The 16,440-nt window shown below is 43.9% G+C and overlaps 1 protein-coding gene across 2 annotated transcripts in view; it reads left to right on the forward strand.

Annotated features, from left to right (window-relative positions):
• Window positions 1-16,440, forward strand: part of AP3B1 (adaptor related protein complex 3 subunit beta 1) — a 230,603-nt gene that overhangs the window by 52,127 nt on the left and 162,036 nt on the right. For both annotated transcript variants that reach the window (XM_066602845.1, XM_066602844.1), the window contains exon 6: window positions 945-1,011. In XM_066602845.1, coding sequence (XP_066458942.1) covers window positions 945-1,011 — 67 coding nt within the window. The remainder of the gene's footprint in view (window positions 1-944; window positions 1,012-16,440) is intronic.

Raw genomic sequence — 16,440 nt, forward strand, 5'->3', positions numbered from 1 at the left:
AGTATTCAAAAAGCTCTAGACAAGCTTGCACAGTGGGCGGCAACTAACAGAGTGGTATTTAACAAGGAGAAATGCAAAGTCCTACATCTGGGCAGGAAAAAATGCAGAAATCGCATACAGAAGGGGAGGAATTGGGCTAAGCAGCAGCACATGAGAAAAATACTTGGGTATATGAATACATCACAGACTGAACATGAGTTAACAGTGTGATGCAGCAGCAAAAAAGGCAAACACAATTCTGAGATGTATTAAAGGGGTTGTCTCGCGAAAGCAAGTGGGATTCAGCACTTCTGTATGGCCATATTAATGCACTTTGTAATATACATCGTGCATTAAATATGAGCCATACAGAAGTTATTCATTTACCTGCTCCGTTGCTGGCGTCCCCGTCTCCATGGCTCCGTCTAACTTCAGCGTCTAATCGCCCGATTAGACGCACTTGCGCAGAAGGGTCTTCTGCCTTCGGTTCGGCAGCAGCGGCGTTCTGGCTCCGCCCCTTCTACGCATCATCGCGTAGCTCCGCCCCGTCACATGTGCCGATTCCAGCCAATCAGGAGGAGCACCCTTACATGTACGCCTTAGTCCTTTTGACTCTGGTATAGCATTATGTTATGACATATATCAATCGGGTCATCCTGCCCTTGTTCTGAATGCAGATTAAATATACAATGTCCCTATTCTGTTATGCATGTACAGGTATCTTCAGATACATGTTGTTACACTAGCCCGATGAAGAGGCCCAGTAGTCTTAAAAGCTTGCATACGTAATTTTTCATTTTCACCCATAAAGAGATCACCTTTAATAGTTTTTTGTTAGTTTACTACAACAGTATTATCATGGCTTGCACAGTGCAGTGTCACAATATCTTTTTTTTTTTCTCTCTACATCTTCATAATTGATTGCTTGTTATGTTTCAATAAGTATCTTTGTTTTTCTTTAATAGCCTTGATCCGGAGCAGAAGGAGATGCTTATCGAGGTCATAGAGAAACTTCTTAAGGATAAAAGCACGGTGAGTTCGCACATGCTGCGCTGTGCTGTCCCACTTACAGGATTGTTTGTATGATCTTAAAGGGGTTGGCTGCTCTATCGGCTATCTTTACATGTATTTGTATATTGGTTGTACTGACTAATATATCCTTATATTCAAGATGTATCTAGTTGTCTGTATTCTTGAAGCCACACACTCAGCATGCGCTCTCTGGATAGCATTCTCTCCATACCATTAGGCCGGGCTCTCACGAACGGGTCGGGTTCCGCATGTGGCTGGACACAACAATGAGAGAAAACTGAGTTGCACGGGGCTTCGGGGAATGTGCAGTGATGATTATTATTATTAGGAATAAAAATACTGCACTGAGGGGTTTTTAAATTTTTTTAAATTTTTTTGAAAAACTTCTCTACCTCGTTCCGAGAGTTCCTTCAATGAATAGTTATATGTGTGCATCAATACACCCGAAGATAAAACTGACACATATAAAGGTTAGGTTTGCAGGTAAACATACTGTTGGCTGGCAATGTCTTTTGGGGGTATTAACAGGATCCCACTTTCTCATGCCCCGTGATTAGTTCCCCACACTCACCTCTATTTGTAGTCCGTTTAATTTGGAGCCAAAATGCCCTGTCTGATTGCCGAGCCCTCAATCCCCTGATCATACTGTTGCATCACCAGAGGTCTTCCCCTTCATCTAACGCTCTCAACTTGTGTTCCACATTGGCACTTCATACATAGTAAGTAGGAATGTGTTTCTGCTATTATTGCGACCTCTAGTGGTGCATTTATATTATTGCAGTGATACTACTCATAGTGAAACTTACTGGTGGGCTACAGAAACGGAGATGCTGGAAGGTCTAAGAGTCACTTGGTTTAGCTTATTAAAAAGGAAATCAAATATTTCGTATTTTACTGGTGTACAGAAAATCTGATCTTTAGTTATACATAAAACCAAGTGTGCAAAAGCTGTCATATGGATGGGTGATAATGCTGTCACAAGGGTAACATGATTAGCCTCAGTCGGTCATTACTTGTATAGTTAAAATAACGTAAGCTTGCTCTCTGTTATAACCTATACTGCAATCTGATGTCATTTTACCTATACAGGTAACGGCAGACTATCAGGCTCTCCCAGAACATCCGTGTTTTTAGTCCGCCAGTAGATTTCACTATGAGCTTTATTGCTGCAATATCGTACAAACTCTCCGGAAGAGAAACCCGATTCTACTCCCTATGTATGAAGTACTAATATGGAATATAAGTTGAGAGCGTTAGGTGAAGGAGCAGACCTCTGATGATGCTACACTACGATCAGCGGACTGAAGCAACGCCCTAGGGGGTAGGGAAAAGGGGGGGTGCTCCGTAATCAGACAGGTGGACTGCAAATATAGAGGGGAGTGCGGGGAACTAATCGTACAGCTTCAGAAATGGGGACCCTGTTGATACCAACTCGTCTTTTCGGCAGACAGTATATTCACCTGCAAGTACACCTTTTATTTTTGTTTGTACCTGAACACTTCAATAAACTGTGGATACGTTTTATATCCGCGGTGGATAGATGCACGCATTTAAGTATTAATTGTAGGAGCTTTCGCTTGGAGAAAAAAAAAAATCTCATCGCAACCTTTAGACTGTAGGTGACTCATTGACCTCTATGGGAGAGCAGTGTTGGTATGCTTTGTGACCTGTTCTGAAGTCATTGTGCAGGGAGGGGAAGGAGGTGAGCTGGGACTATCACATGATGAATGGTGGATCCTGTGTTTATTCATTGTAATCCTGTCTATGATAATGACATGACTGTTACACGATCCACAAAGAACAGGAAGAATTAGACTTGGTTGTCTGTGTGAAAATGAATGTTTTTCTGCACTATTATAAAGACTTGTATTGACATGGAACATTATAAAGGGGAAAAATAACCAAAATTAAGTCTTCCCTGTGAAATACTGTTTAAAAGCTACAGCCGTGAAAGACACAGCGCAGCATTCAAGTGCTGGGGTCTGTGATGGGCTGCAGCAGCCTGTGATGTCTTGTAGATCGGCTGCTGTAGCCTGTAAACTGTATGTCTTACTGGAGACCTGCAGCTGCTAGCAGGGATGTGCTCATACCTTAAAGAGGGGAGTAGAATCATTTTGATTAATTTCTGCCACGAAGAACACGTTTTTAAAACTTGATCTCGAATAGCCCCTTTAATGTAAGAATTCAATAAAAGCAATAGGCCACTTTCTGGCAATATTTTGACGGGATCACGGGAGGCTCTGTTTTTTGTAACATTGGCTAAATAGGCATCTTGCTATATACAATATCGCTTACTACTTGAGAACCATCAACAAGTATGCTAACTTCTCATGATGGATCTTGGTAATTAGGTTTCTTCTAGCTTCGGCTAATGGTGCATATAGACACAAAGATGATCGCTCAAAAGATGGCTCTTGAGTGATCATTTTTGCATAAGCTATTACTTGGTACTTATGCCTATTAGTACTAATTAGTAGTGTGAGCGCCGCCTGGAGCTGTAATCAGGGAACAGACCACCCGCTGTTCTCTGAATAAGTTCCCTTTGTTCTGCCAGGGGGCTGACAGCTGAGACAGTGTAATCCGATATTATCAGCGCTCCCCGGGCAAAGCACAGCGTGTGGTTCGTCTCATCAGCTCTTCTGCTTAACAATGGATTTCATGCTGAACTGAAATCCATAGCTCAGCAGAAAAGTGATGGGCACATTTACACACAACGATTATCACTCAAAAGATTGCTTTTGAGTGCATTTTGAGCAATAATCGTGGTCTAAATGGGCCTTTATATACTGTCAAGCAGCTGGAAACTGTCTGATTAGCGTATGCATAGCTAATGCTTGCATTGACTAATAGTTCTGATTGTCTCAAGAACTTATGTCCTGTTCACATCCAAGCGCTAAAATGATTTCTGAATATTAATCGGTGATTTTCATAATTTAGCAGATCCGTTAATAGCACCGTGCCGATGTTTTCAGTAAGGCTGATTCCCCCTGGCGGGGGCGATATTAGGCCGTAAATCACTGCTGCCGTTGGCCACATTGAAGCCAGTGAGACTGCGATGCGAGATCGTGCAGCCAGATAGAACATGCCACGATGCGTTTCTCACATAGCATTGCATCACCGTGCTATTCAAAAGACCCCGTCTCACAACGCACAAATCTCAAGCAATTTTCCTCAGCCGTGTGAAGCCAGCCTAAGGCCACTTTCACGCGTGCTTTTTACCACAGTACAACGCTCCCATTGATTTGAATGAGGCCTTGCAGAACTGCTCTGGAACGCGGTGTTGGATAACACTTTCCAATTTCGTGCTTTTTAACGCACCTCATCAGCCATCACAATGATGGGATGCATTAGAAACAGCTGTCATACAAAGGCTATACAATTGCGTCATTTTGCCGACATTGTGTAGGAGTGACCTTGGTGTTATGCACATATTAAAAGAAAATGCAGAAACCTATTGAAAAACCATACAGTACAAATAAATGTCAGATACTGCTATGTGCCATCCGTGCAGGCTGCCTACATCCCATCAGACCAGAGATCGGTGATATTTTACTTCTGCTACAATGTAACTTTCACCTTTTTAGTCCGCACATTGCAACATATCCCACTTCTATCAGTGCACCCTGATTTGTCAGCAGTGACACTCTAAGGCTGGCTGCACACGGCCGTGACGGGCTCCGCCGCGGAGCCCGTCACGGCGCCCCCCCAGGAGACCCCAAACTTACCTGCGGACCTGGCGTCCTCACTCCCGCATGACGCTTCCCTGCCCACCTCCGCTGCGTCATGTGACACGTCCACCGCGTCATATGACGCAGCGGCGTTGGGGCGGGGAAGCGGTTTCACGCTATCTTCTGCTGTGCTACAGCGGAAGATAGCGTGAACGGACGGCATCCATTGACTGCAATGGAAGCCGTCCGCGCATACACCCGCGGCAAATGCCACGGGTGAGGACGGGAGATTTCACAGTGCGGAATTCCACGGTGGAATTCTGCACCGTGAGCCCTGAGCTATTAGGTTCAATAGAACCTAATAGCTGCGGGCAACGCAGCGGATTTCCGCCGCGAATTACGCGGCGGAAATCCATCCGTGGCAAGGAGGCCTTAGGCCTAACGTCCACGGGGAAAATCAGGCCTGCTGCGGATTCTCCATGCAGAATCTGCAGTGGGTCCCTCCTTTCCCGCGGACATGAGGCCTGAAAAATAAGAATAAACTTACCTGTCCTGGACGCTGCGTGTCTCCCCTCCGTCGCGGCCGGAACTTCTTTCTTCGGCCCGGCGGATGTGCCCAGGACACCGGAAGCGTGCCAGACACATCCGCCGGGCCGCAGAAAGAAGATCCGGCCGCGACGGAGGGGTGACATGCAGCGTCCAGGACAGGTCTGTTTTAATTCTGGTACGGGTGTTTCGCGGATCCGGACGGCTTCCATAGGCTTCAATAGAAGCCTGCGGGAGCCGTCCCCGCGGGAGACCCGCACTAAAATGAAGCATGTCCGGATTTTTTTCCTGCACGTGGGATCCGCGCCTTCAGGGAAAAATGACATCTGCAGGTATTTAACTACCTGCGGGTGTCCAATGCATCCCTATGGGGCGCGGATCCGCGTGCGGGAAAAACGCAGCGGATTTTAAATAATAATTAACCCGTGGACATGAGACCTTAGTGAGATGGCCCACCCAAATCCACATCCCCGAGACACAACCGCTTCCTGCCGAGTGCAGCGTCTACCCCTCTAGCCATCCGCATGCCTGCTGCAGGGTCACACTTGAAATCTTTAATAAGATATCATGTTGTCAGCTGATGTGAACATAGGTAAACTGCTCTTTTCATAAGTTATTGATTTAAGGGCAGCAAGAGCTTCGCTCTTCAGAAAAAATAACTGTTTGTGTAGATGTTTTATTGTGATAGATCTATTATACCGCTATTAGAAGATTAATGACCGAGCTTTTTCATCTTCCATGTCTCTCGAAAATTGAAATAAGAAGGGGAATATCATTTGGGCCCTATGATTAGGGCAGGTAGGAGGATCATTAATTTAAGAGAAGTGAATCTTTGCAGCATAGGCCACCTTGTAGCACATTATCCATCATCTTCCCATGCACTTCTTCTGATGACCCAGCACTCTGCAATTTATTATTTTTTTTCGTTCACCTCCCCCCCTCCACCCCGTTAATTAGAATTCATGACAAAATAGATGCAAGGAAACATTTTGTACCCCTCATATTTTTGCCGAGAATTTATTGTTATTAGAGGATCCATTTGCTTAGTGTGATTTTTTTCATTACCAGCTTGTCAACCACCATAGATAATCTGGAGAAAATATGAACTCCTTAGATTGAGTGTCACTTTTGTTGATGGCTCATGTAGTTTACCTTGGAGCACGGCTAATGGCTCAAGTTCATAGCAACAGCACAGAAACGCGTGGCAACTGCTGCAAGACAAATGAAGCGTGTTTATTGCTTTAATATAAAAAATACATAAATGGGCGACTGCATTTGAATTTGATGAGCTCATTGCTAGTTTTGCCGGAGTGATTTATTTATTTCTTTTACACCTCCTCTTGTGCGCGGCGGCGCTATTGACAACGCGGGATAGAAATAAACGGTCGCATTTTTAGAAAGCAATATTTTATACTTTTACGTTATCAGTGAATCATTTTGTTTTAATTCAAAGGGATTTTATGCAATACTGAACATTTAATAAGGTGGAGGGATCATCTGTGTCTTAAGCACTGAGAATCTGCAGTTATAGTTTGTTTCAGAAGAGCGAGGAAAGGAGGTAGGAAAACAGTTGTCATTCATAGGGTATCTTAAGTGACAGAAATATGGGCTATATACATACGGACGTGTAAAAAAATATATAAAAGCCGTGAATTAGAAGAAAACTTAACACGAAGGGTGCTGCACACTTGCGATCGCGTAAAAAAAAGTAGCGATATCACGAATGTCAATAGGACTTTCTAATGTTAAACGCATTGCACAAAAATCGCAAGTTTATGCGTTGCGATTTTTGTGCAATATGTTTTCAACATTAGAAAGTCCTATTGACATTTGCGTTAAAAGGAACTCCGCGATATCGCAAGTGTGAAGGCACCTTAGGCTGCCTGTCCACGGGCGTTTTTGAATTGCGTTCCCCGTGGCGATAATCTGGCCGCGTGGGAACGCAATGCAAGCTTTCCATAGCGTTGCTACGAAACGCACAGTCCATGAGCGAAGATTCATAGCGATTCTCCGCTCGCGGCCAGCAATTCGCACCGCGACACCCGTGGACAGGCAGCCTTAAGGATACAGGCTGAAGTTGCAGTAATGACCATGAATTCGCAACCCTGTCCATTTAGCCACACAGTCTTGCCTATCCATTCTGGCAAGAGTGCGCGGCTTTGGTTAATACAATGTTGCCCGTAGCCTATAAGGCCGCCTTCACGCACGGAAATGATGAGGAATTTTCACAGCAGAGTTTGCTGTGGACCGTCTACAGCGTTTACAGCGCACGCCATGTGGAGGGATTTCGAAAAATCTTTCATAGGATGCAGAAATTTTCTGCAACAAATTTTCATCGCTTTTGAAAAACTCTAAATTTCTAAATTCAGAGCTCGTTTATGCTGTGGATTTCAACCCGTGAAATGCAAAGGTTAAACTTTTGAAGTATTTTCGCAAGTAGATCCGCAGTCGGATACTCGCCATTTACGTGTGGATTTTACCACTGTGTATTTGCTGCGGGTTTTCCGTTGCAGAAAGCCCACAGTGAAGGCAGCCAAATGCTGCTATCACACACAGCGGTTATCCGCTGCCAAAGGTGTAGAAACGTGGATTGTAGCCGCCAGCACCTGTACTCAAGACATCTTTAGGTCCCGATTGTAATCAGCAGAGCTTCGCCTGCGTTAAGCAATAGAGAAATACTGTGGTGTAATAGCGACCTAACCAATCTCTCTTGAGAAGATTTGTCAATAACCAGGCTTTGTGTACCTTTATTTAATGAGCAAAACACCTGTGAGGTTGTGTTCACATGTTGCAGAAAAGTTCATGATCAGGCCATTTTCACATGCGTTCACAAAACGCCGCATTTCAAATCGCTGCATTTTACTGTGATGTGATCAGGCGCACTAAACGCATGAACGCATAGAAATAGACCAGACAGCGCTTGAAAACTGTTGCGTTACAAGTGCGATGTTTGGAACACTGTGCTAATGGCAGTAAAAAGGTGTGAGCCGCCTTCATGTGTATGGGATTAAAGCAAACGTTGCAGATTTTCTACTATAACTGTAACCTGTGGAAACTCCACAACAAATCTGCAGTGTTTCCGCAATGTATGAACACACTCAGAAACCCACATTTACAATTCCCCCCTCTTTAATTGAAATGCCCCTTGTCAATTGGCTCTTGGAGAAGTCATTAACCATTTTCTGACCGCATAACATAAATATGCGTCATGCTGTTGCTAAGGGTGTATGGAGCGGACTGAGGAGCAGAGTACTCAACGTGCCCAGCAGGTAGTAGCTGTTAGCTGCTGACAGTGACCGTGACTAGGGCTAGCTCCAAACGCAGCCGTTAGCGATTTAAACGCAGAGGTTAGTGCTGACCACGGTGTCTACGCAGCAAGCCGGAGGGGACAGCCTCATTAGCCCTTTACCATGCAATGGTTACGCATGGCAACCCTAAGCCTAGAGAAGACTCTGAGTAGCCATGCATTGATGGCTATTAAGTAGAGATGAGCGAGTAGTGCCTTAGCAGAGTATCTCCCCGCTCGTCTCTAAAGATTCGGGGGCTGGCGCGGGTGGCAGGTGAGTTGTGACGGGGAGCGGGGGGGAGAGAGGGAGAGTGAGATATCCCCTCCCTTCCTCCCTGCTCTCCCTGCCGGCCCCCAAATCTTTAGGGACGAGCGGGGAGATACTCGGCTAAGGCACTACTCGCTCGAGTAATGTGCCTTAGCGAGTATACTCGCTCATCTCTACTATTAAGCCCTGCCTTTTTGGGGAAAAAAAAACTATTTACATTTATTAACGTAGTAGCACTGATGTGCAGAACGAAGTGAACATTTGTTTTATTTTTTTTATTTTTTGCTGTATAGAGAAAACCATGAAAACTAAACTCCTCCTCCAAAAACAATGGAATTGTTTTCTTCTTTTTGTCCCACTAAATTTTTATTTATTTATTTTTTTTACATTTTTCAGTACATTATTATAAATATCTTGTCCCACAGAAAAACAAGCCCTCATATAGCTATGTTGACAAAAGAAAAACCTGGCTGTGTGGCCTTGAAAGGGATAGAGATACTGAACAAAAAGTATTCATAATCTGTGCAGAAATCCACTTTCAGATATATATTCGATAGCTAGATTGTACCCTTACAGGTAGGGCTGGATATTGGTCAAATTATTTTGATAATCGCCATGTTAATTGGGGGGGAGGGGGGGCATGGCTGTGGTGACTGGAAGGAGGAAAGTGCCTGGGGCTGTGATGAGGGAGGAGAGAATAGAATATGGAGACTGTGGTGGGGTGTGTGCATATAATACATGGGGACATGGTAGAATTGGGAGGTATGGAACCCCATCCTTTAACTGGAGTTCATACCAAATCCTTTTACATGAGGGAATCACACTGCAATTCCCTTTTAAGCGCTATCAGAATTATCCCATTGTCCTTTTAAATTCTGCTAAGTAGATGTATTAAGTAGATCCTACACTGTCTGCAGCACTCGTGTACAATCGGCAGATTTCGGCTCTTTCGTTCAGCCGAACACTGCCCCATATAGCGCTATATGGGGCAGTCTTCAGCTGCCGGGAGAAGCCAAAAGAGGCTGACTGAACACGATCGCTGCAGAATGACCGTGCAGGTACTCCTTAAGGAATTTCTATGTATACAATTCCCTTTATGAAAGGGTCTTCGACTTTTTTTAATTTTTCTTTTTAGATTGGAAAAAAAATTTGATATATCAATTTTTGGCTAAATCTCCCAGCCCTGCTTACAAGTGATGACCATCCGATAAATCAGTAGATATACTAGTATGGGGTACCCATTAGTTCCCATTAATTTTATTACCCTTATGTTTACAGTAAGATTAAAGGGAACCAGACCGTTTTTTTCTAGGTAGTCGACTATATCAACTGAGTGCTGCAAAATGTCAGACTTGCGCCGTAGTTGAACTGAGCGGCGCATGCGCAGATGGACACGACGAGCCTGAACACAAGAAGGACAGATCATCTGCTCATACAGCAGTCAACTAAATCATGGAGCAGAGCGAGATATGGAGCTGCTCTCCATAAGGAAGGAGAGGGGTGGACTCCGGGGCAAAACCTGTAGCTGCACAATTTACATGCGGCGTGAGAAACTCTTAATCTCACCCGGGTTTGCTTTTAAAGAGAGCTGTGGTAAAATAAGCTTGAGTAAGAGATGTAGGTCATGGTAGTGCTGTGCTTGGTTTACTTGGGTCCAAAGGGGTGAGAGGTCCCCTTTAAATTTAGTATCAGGATTTTATTTAGCGCGGTCGTCTTTAAGGTCCTCTATTAATTTCTATGGCTTCCCAATAATCGATAATATTGGGTAATCCGGCACCCATCAGGTACTCCGTGTGGTTCTGCCTGCTAGGCTGTGTCTTGTATATGGTGCCTGCATTTTCCTGTTGGGTGCCGCGCTCCTTTTCGTTGAGCAGAGCGGCATGCCAGCGGGAATAGATTTGTTTGATTGAGAAATACTAATGCGAAATAGATTTCTGTTTGTGCAAATTGCATCACTAGGAAATAGCTGAGCACTTTATTATATCCAAAATGAATGAAAAAAATTAGACGTCAGAAAGTAAATTTGTTGTATGAGCGCAGAATTGTTTTTTCCACTTACCGAGACAAGAAAGGAATTTACATTCTAATCTAGAACCAGACGTTCGCTGATAGAAATAGCTCTTTTGGCTCACTCACGACTTGCTTTGTTGCCGCTCTTTGAGGTTCTTCACTGTTACACGTCTGATTCTTTTTAGATTGTAAGAGCATTTTGCAGAATCCCCCCCTTGTGGGCCGAGCGTTGTGTATAGGAATACATAGGGGGTTCTGAGGCGGCCGCGCTCGCAGGTTCCACTCGGTGGGTTAGGAGATTTGTGGACAGATGAAGGTGTTAGTGCTGGAGATGGCAGCTCTTAATGCAGTGATTAATTATTGTGGCTCTTGGCTTGCCTAGCCATGATTTCCAGCTGCTGAATGGCTTTCTCCTGAGTGAAAGACAGGGTTAGAAGCATGATCCATCTTGGGGACCTTGAAGGTGACACATTGTGTAGATGTTTTCCACGTAAAGTATATTGGTGCCTGCATCATCTGTAGCTCCTTGGAAGGAATCGGAGTGTTTCTTCCTTTTTTTTAAAGGGGATGAAACAAAAATGTAAACCATGTATAAAATGATTCCTTGCTGACACTTTGAGTCCCTATTTACGGACCAGCATGATGACGAGTCGTTCATAGGGAAGACATGTCCTGTATGCGGGTCAAAGTGGATCAAGGCCGCTGTAATGATATCCCAATGATTGACAGTTCATTGCATTGGCCTGTGATTACATGGAGCTCTATGGGTCTTCCATACAGACCCTCCACACAGAAAAGCAACAGCAATTATATTAGCAGACAAGTGGATGAAATTGTCAAAATCTCGCCCGCATGCTGCAGAAAGTCAACTGCAAGAATCTGCTAGCGGAGCTGATTTTGGCACCGTAGTTTGAATTTCACGCCAAAACTTTCAGAAAAAATACACTTTGAAGTTTGACTTGGGAATGGATCTTTGAGTCACGGTGGCGGGCTGCATCGGCCTCTCCCCACCTGCTGCATGAAACTGACAGCTCCTCTCTGAGCTTGTGTATAGGGGGTGAGCTGTCACTCTGGAGGCAGCAGGTAGGGGCAGGCCGGCATGACCCACCCCGTGACTGCGCTCCGCTCCAAGTCAAAGTTTAGTTATTCTTAGATGCGTTTCAGAATAAAATAAAACCCCTATGGGGGCAACATGCACCCGTGTCCCAGATTCATGCTGACTGCGCTTTGGGCAGCAAGAACCTGATGACAGAAGCCATTTAAGGCTCCATTCGCACGGTGAATACAGTGTACGTCAGAGGACTGCAGTGGAAAATGTGTTTTTTTTTTGGCATATGCAAATAATTAACATAATTTAATAATAATTAATAACTACGGTAAAATCTGGGGGGGGGGGACCTTTTATTAGGTTTGCCCAGAAATCGTTTAAGATGGTTGGTGTCGGTGCAGCTTGTGCAAACTCGTACTGGGAAGGGGGAGAATTCATGTGCAGACTGGAGTGGAAGGGAGCGCAGCCAAATTCTACACTGTTCTGTACTGTGTAGCGTTGTTTGGCTTGTGGCCTCAGACCCCACACCTCCCCACTAACAGGAGATGGAGAAACAAATGTCATAAAGCGCCATTTGCTTATCTTTTTTCTAAATTTCGCTGATCCCGGACCATTTGTTTGGACGGGCGTGACTGACGCTCTCCACAGTTGATGTCTGCATTTAGATGAGAATCCTCCTTTATATACACAAGGCTACCCAGGCGTTTAGGTGTTGTGGTACACCCCTGCATCTTGGGGCGACTCCACTACACTTGTTGGAGTCTGTTCCCACTTATTACCCCTCCCTTTGCTCTTTTTCTGGGGCACTGCCCCATTTTTGGATGTTTCACGGTGTACCTCGCCACTGTAGTCTGCGCATAAATGTTCTCATCCTAGGATGGGTTTCCAAGGGCTGCATTGTTGGGAACCATTTTATACCCTTCCCAGGCAACCCCTTCTACTACAGCCTGTCCTAAATGGGTGTAATATTTAACAAGATAGATGTGTTTAAATTTGACATCAGAAGTCCGCAGAGTGCTGAACATATGGAAAAACTGGTCTTTCCTCCATAAAAGTCATGTGACCCGTTGTTGCTGAATGCGAAGCACTTGGATAATAGTCTGAATGATTGTATATATGTATCTCCCAATGTAAAGATACAGAATATGCACTCCTGAACTGTACAGTTACTGAAGATGTGGAAACTGTACAAATAAATGATTGCTGCATCATCTGGCGTTTCATGGCTTGGTATAAAGATCATTCCATTGTGACTTGGGATGAGACAGAGGGAATGGTAGGAAGCCAAATGACTTGAAGAAGCTGTGAATGGACTACTGGATAGTATAAGCTTATACAGGTAATTGTATTTCCATCTGGAGTCAATGTGATCTTAGCCCTTTCCAATCCAATTTGTATCCTGGTTTTCCTAGGGGGCTTACTCTTTTTCTGCCGTTATACAACAGCGCCATCTGCTGGCTAAAGCCAGTACTGCATGAGGTGACATGTTGTATAGGCTCCGACAGCAGAGAGGCTGGCAATATACAGTAAGAGAGCCCTGACGGACGTCTTCCAACATCGGAGCTGTGCAGCCTTAAATCATAATGTCTTCACACGTCAGACAGTGGATTGGAAAGGGTTAATTATCGAGATCTGAATCACTACATTGGTAAAAATGTGCTCCTTGATCAAACCTCTGACCGATTTTATACGTCAGGCATACGTATATATATTTTTTTATGGTCTCATTTGGTTCTTGACTAAGAGTAGTGCTTCAAAACTAAACCCATCCGTATCTGGCGGGGCCTTCTTCAGTAGACTTGTATGGGGAAAGAAGTTGGATGGTCACCCAATAGCCTCTGCTTATAGATACTATTCACCTCTAAGTTCTAGGCTTGGAACTTGAAGGGGATCCAACCGCTCTTCCAGTATGGTACAGAAGAACATGAACCAAGTTGCATGCAGGATCCGGCAAGTAATGGAAACAGTCGGGGCCTGACCACAACGGGTTCCATGAGGCTATCAGCATTTATGATAGAACTCCTTTATGGAAAACTGAGCAGGGCCTAATCCCTTTGTCATAGTTTTACCACTAACGCAGCTATTCGAAGGGCAGAATATGGAATTCACGACTGTTTTGTTGACTGGTGTTGTCTATTCTAGTTGTTCTAATCTGCCTCGTACACTTGAATTTGTTTTTGTTGATTGTTTACCTCTAGTTAGAGAGCGATTTCCTTCTTGGTAATGAGCTCCCACACTCAATCAGTTGTATAACGTTGTTACTAATTGAACTCTTGGCATAGTCCGCTGATGTAGAAAGGTTTTATCTTGCGCAGAGCTAACTCTATCTTTTGGCCTTTTTCATGTTATGAATTACAGGAAAAGCAAATTATCCTAAGATGCCTGATGTGCTTTATTTAGTTCTTCCAAATAATCAGATGCTTGGTTTGTGGATTGAGTTGTCTTCATGCTGGTACCAGCAGGCTTCAGTATGTGGATGGAGCCTGGAGTCAATAAATGCAACTTCACGCTTATACTAATTGGTAATTCATAAAATCCCCCAGGGACTTCCAGCTTGCTTAGCATAATAACAAGTATATATTCTGCTCTGTTTTCCTTTGATTGTTATGTTGGGTGCATATTAATATACAGAATGTTGGCCAAATACTACAGGAAGAGAAAAAAAGCTGAGAAATATTAATACTTGTATAAATAACTTTTTTTTTTTTTTTTTAGTTTTCTAAAGACTTTCATCAAATTAAGTTTTTCATTCAATTACTATTTAAAGTAATCTGGAAAATTGCTGATATTTACTAGTAATCCTGTTTGCTTTCAGTGAATGAAACTTATATTCCACAGGGATTTCTTTTTTTTTTATACTTTGCTTTTGTGTGGTATATTTATTGCATGGCCTCATGATAGCTTGGTGTGTATAAAGGCCCATTTACACGGAGCGATGATCGCTCAAACAGTTTGAGTTACAGCTTTGAGCCATCATTTTGCAATAACTATTAAGTAGCTACTCAGCTAATTAATAGCTTATTAGCGTGCAAATGAAGCCTTTAGCTGAAAGCAGTTAATAGCCGGAGGGCTCTTATCTGTTTTCAGCTTCTTTGTTCTCAGACAGGTAACAATACTATCAGCACTACCAGCGGAGAACTCGGCGTGTGGTCTTGATAAGACCGCACGCCGATTTTTAGGTTTACCTGATTTTAACGATCAGCCAGCAGTGCACGATGGCCGCGCATTTAGATGCAACGATTATCGCTCAAATGATTGCTTTTTAGCGATTTTTGAGCGATCATCGCTTTGTGTAAATGGGCCTTTAGAACATCTTCATTATGTATGCTTTACTGATTGCTTACAGGGAGTAGTAAAGGGGAATCCCTGCGCCTTTTGAAAGGCACTGAACAGCATCAGATGGACCACATTGGCTATAATGGGGTCCGCCTGCTTTCCACCAAGCTGGACAGATTTTGAATGGAAAAAGAGGGCTGCATCACAGAAGGGGAAATAAAAAATTAAAAACAATCACAGAAAATGGCCGTTACTGACTGAGGAGTGCATATAGATGCCTCCTCTCACCATGCAGGTAGCTGACTTCCAAATGGAGGAGCCAATAACACCTGTGAGGGCACCGATGAAACAGCCACTCACACTGCCTCTTGATAATGAGGGGGGTGGATGCTTGGCGTATACTCCCACACATAGTGGATACAGGGTGCCAGACCATTCTGATATATGTAGTTCACCATGCAGACCAGCAACCTATTAATGATGCCATGATAATTCGGCGGGTTGCCCTGCATTTCCATCAGTGAACCACATTGGTACTGCCACCCTGGGCTCCCCCTGGAATCTTAATGCCACACTGCATGTGAATGATAGATAATAAATGCAAGGCATTGGTTGGATGTTGGCCAAGATACATGAGCCCACTAACCACTTCACGGTTCCTTGCGTTATAGTGGGTCCCTACACTAATATAAATGCATCACAGAAGGGGAAATAAAAAATTAAAAACAATCACAGAAAATGGCCGTTACAGCACGCAGCGCTGTTTGTTTTGGTATTTTCAAACAGATCTGCAAAGGAACCTCCGTCTGGAGGTTCAGACACAGATCTGAAACCACTCTAAAGGCGCCCTTTTACACACAACAATGATCGCTCAAAATTCACTCAAAAGCCATCTTTTGAGCGATAATCGTTGTGTGTGTATATGTGTGCCCATTGTGCACTTTTCGTCCATCGCTGACTTCAGGGCCTCATGAAATCCTCGTATCTCAGGACGATAAGATAAGACGTACCGTGCCGTGTTCTCAGCGGGCAGCACGGATAACAGCTGATAATATTCTCCCCCAAAATGTGCTGATAATATCCTTTAACAGCTACTATCCCACTGGAGAAAAATAGTGATGTATTTAGAGAACAGACCACCTGCTGTTCTCTAAATACGTGCAATGAAGTACTAAAGGGTTGATTTAGCCCATTAGTACCTATGCAAAATGATTGCTCAGAACTGTCAGTTTCTGATGAATTTTGAGCGATCATCTGTGTGTGTAAATGCACTTTATAAGACATACAGAGAAATTACCTTTTAATTAGCACTTGCATAATAGTTTAA

Source organism: Eleutherodactylus coqui, chromosome 5, assembly GCF_035609145.1.
Source record: "Eleutherodactylus coqui strain aEleCoq1 chromosome 5, aEleCoq1.hap1, whole genome shotgun sequence".
In the NCBI taxonomy this organism is placed as follows: domain Eukaryota; kingdom Metazoa; phylum Chordata; class Amphibia; order Anura; family Eleutherodactylidae; genus Eleutherodactylus; species Eleutherodactylus coqui.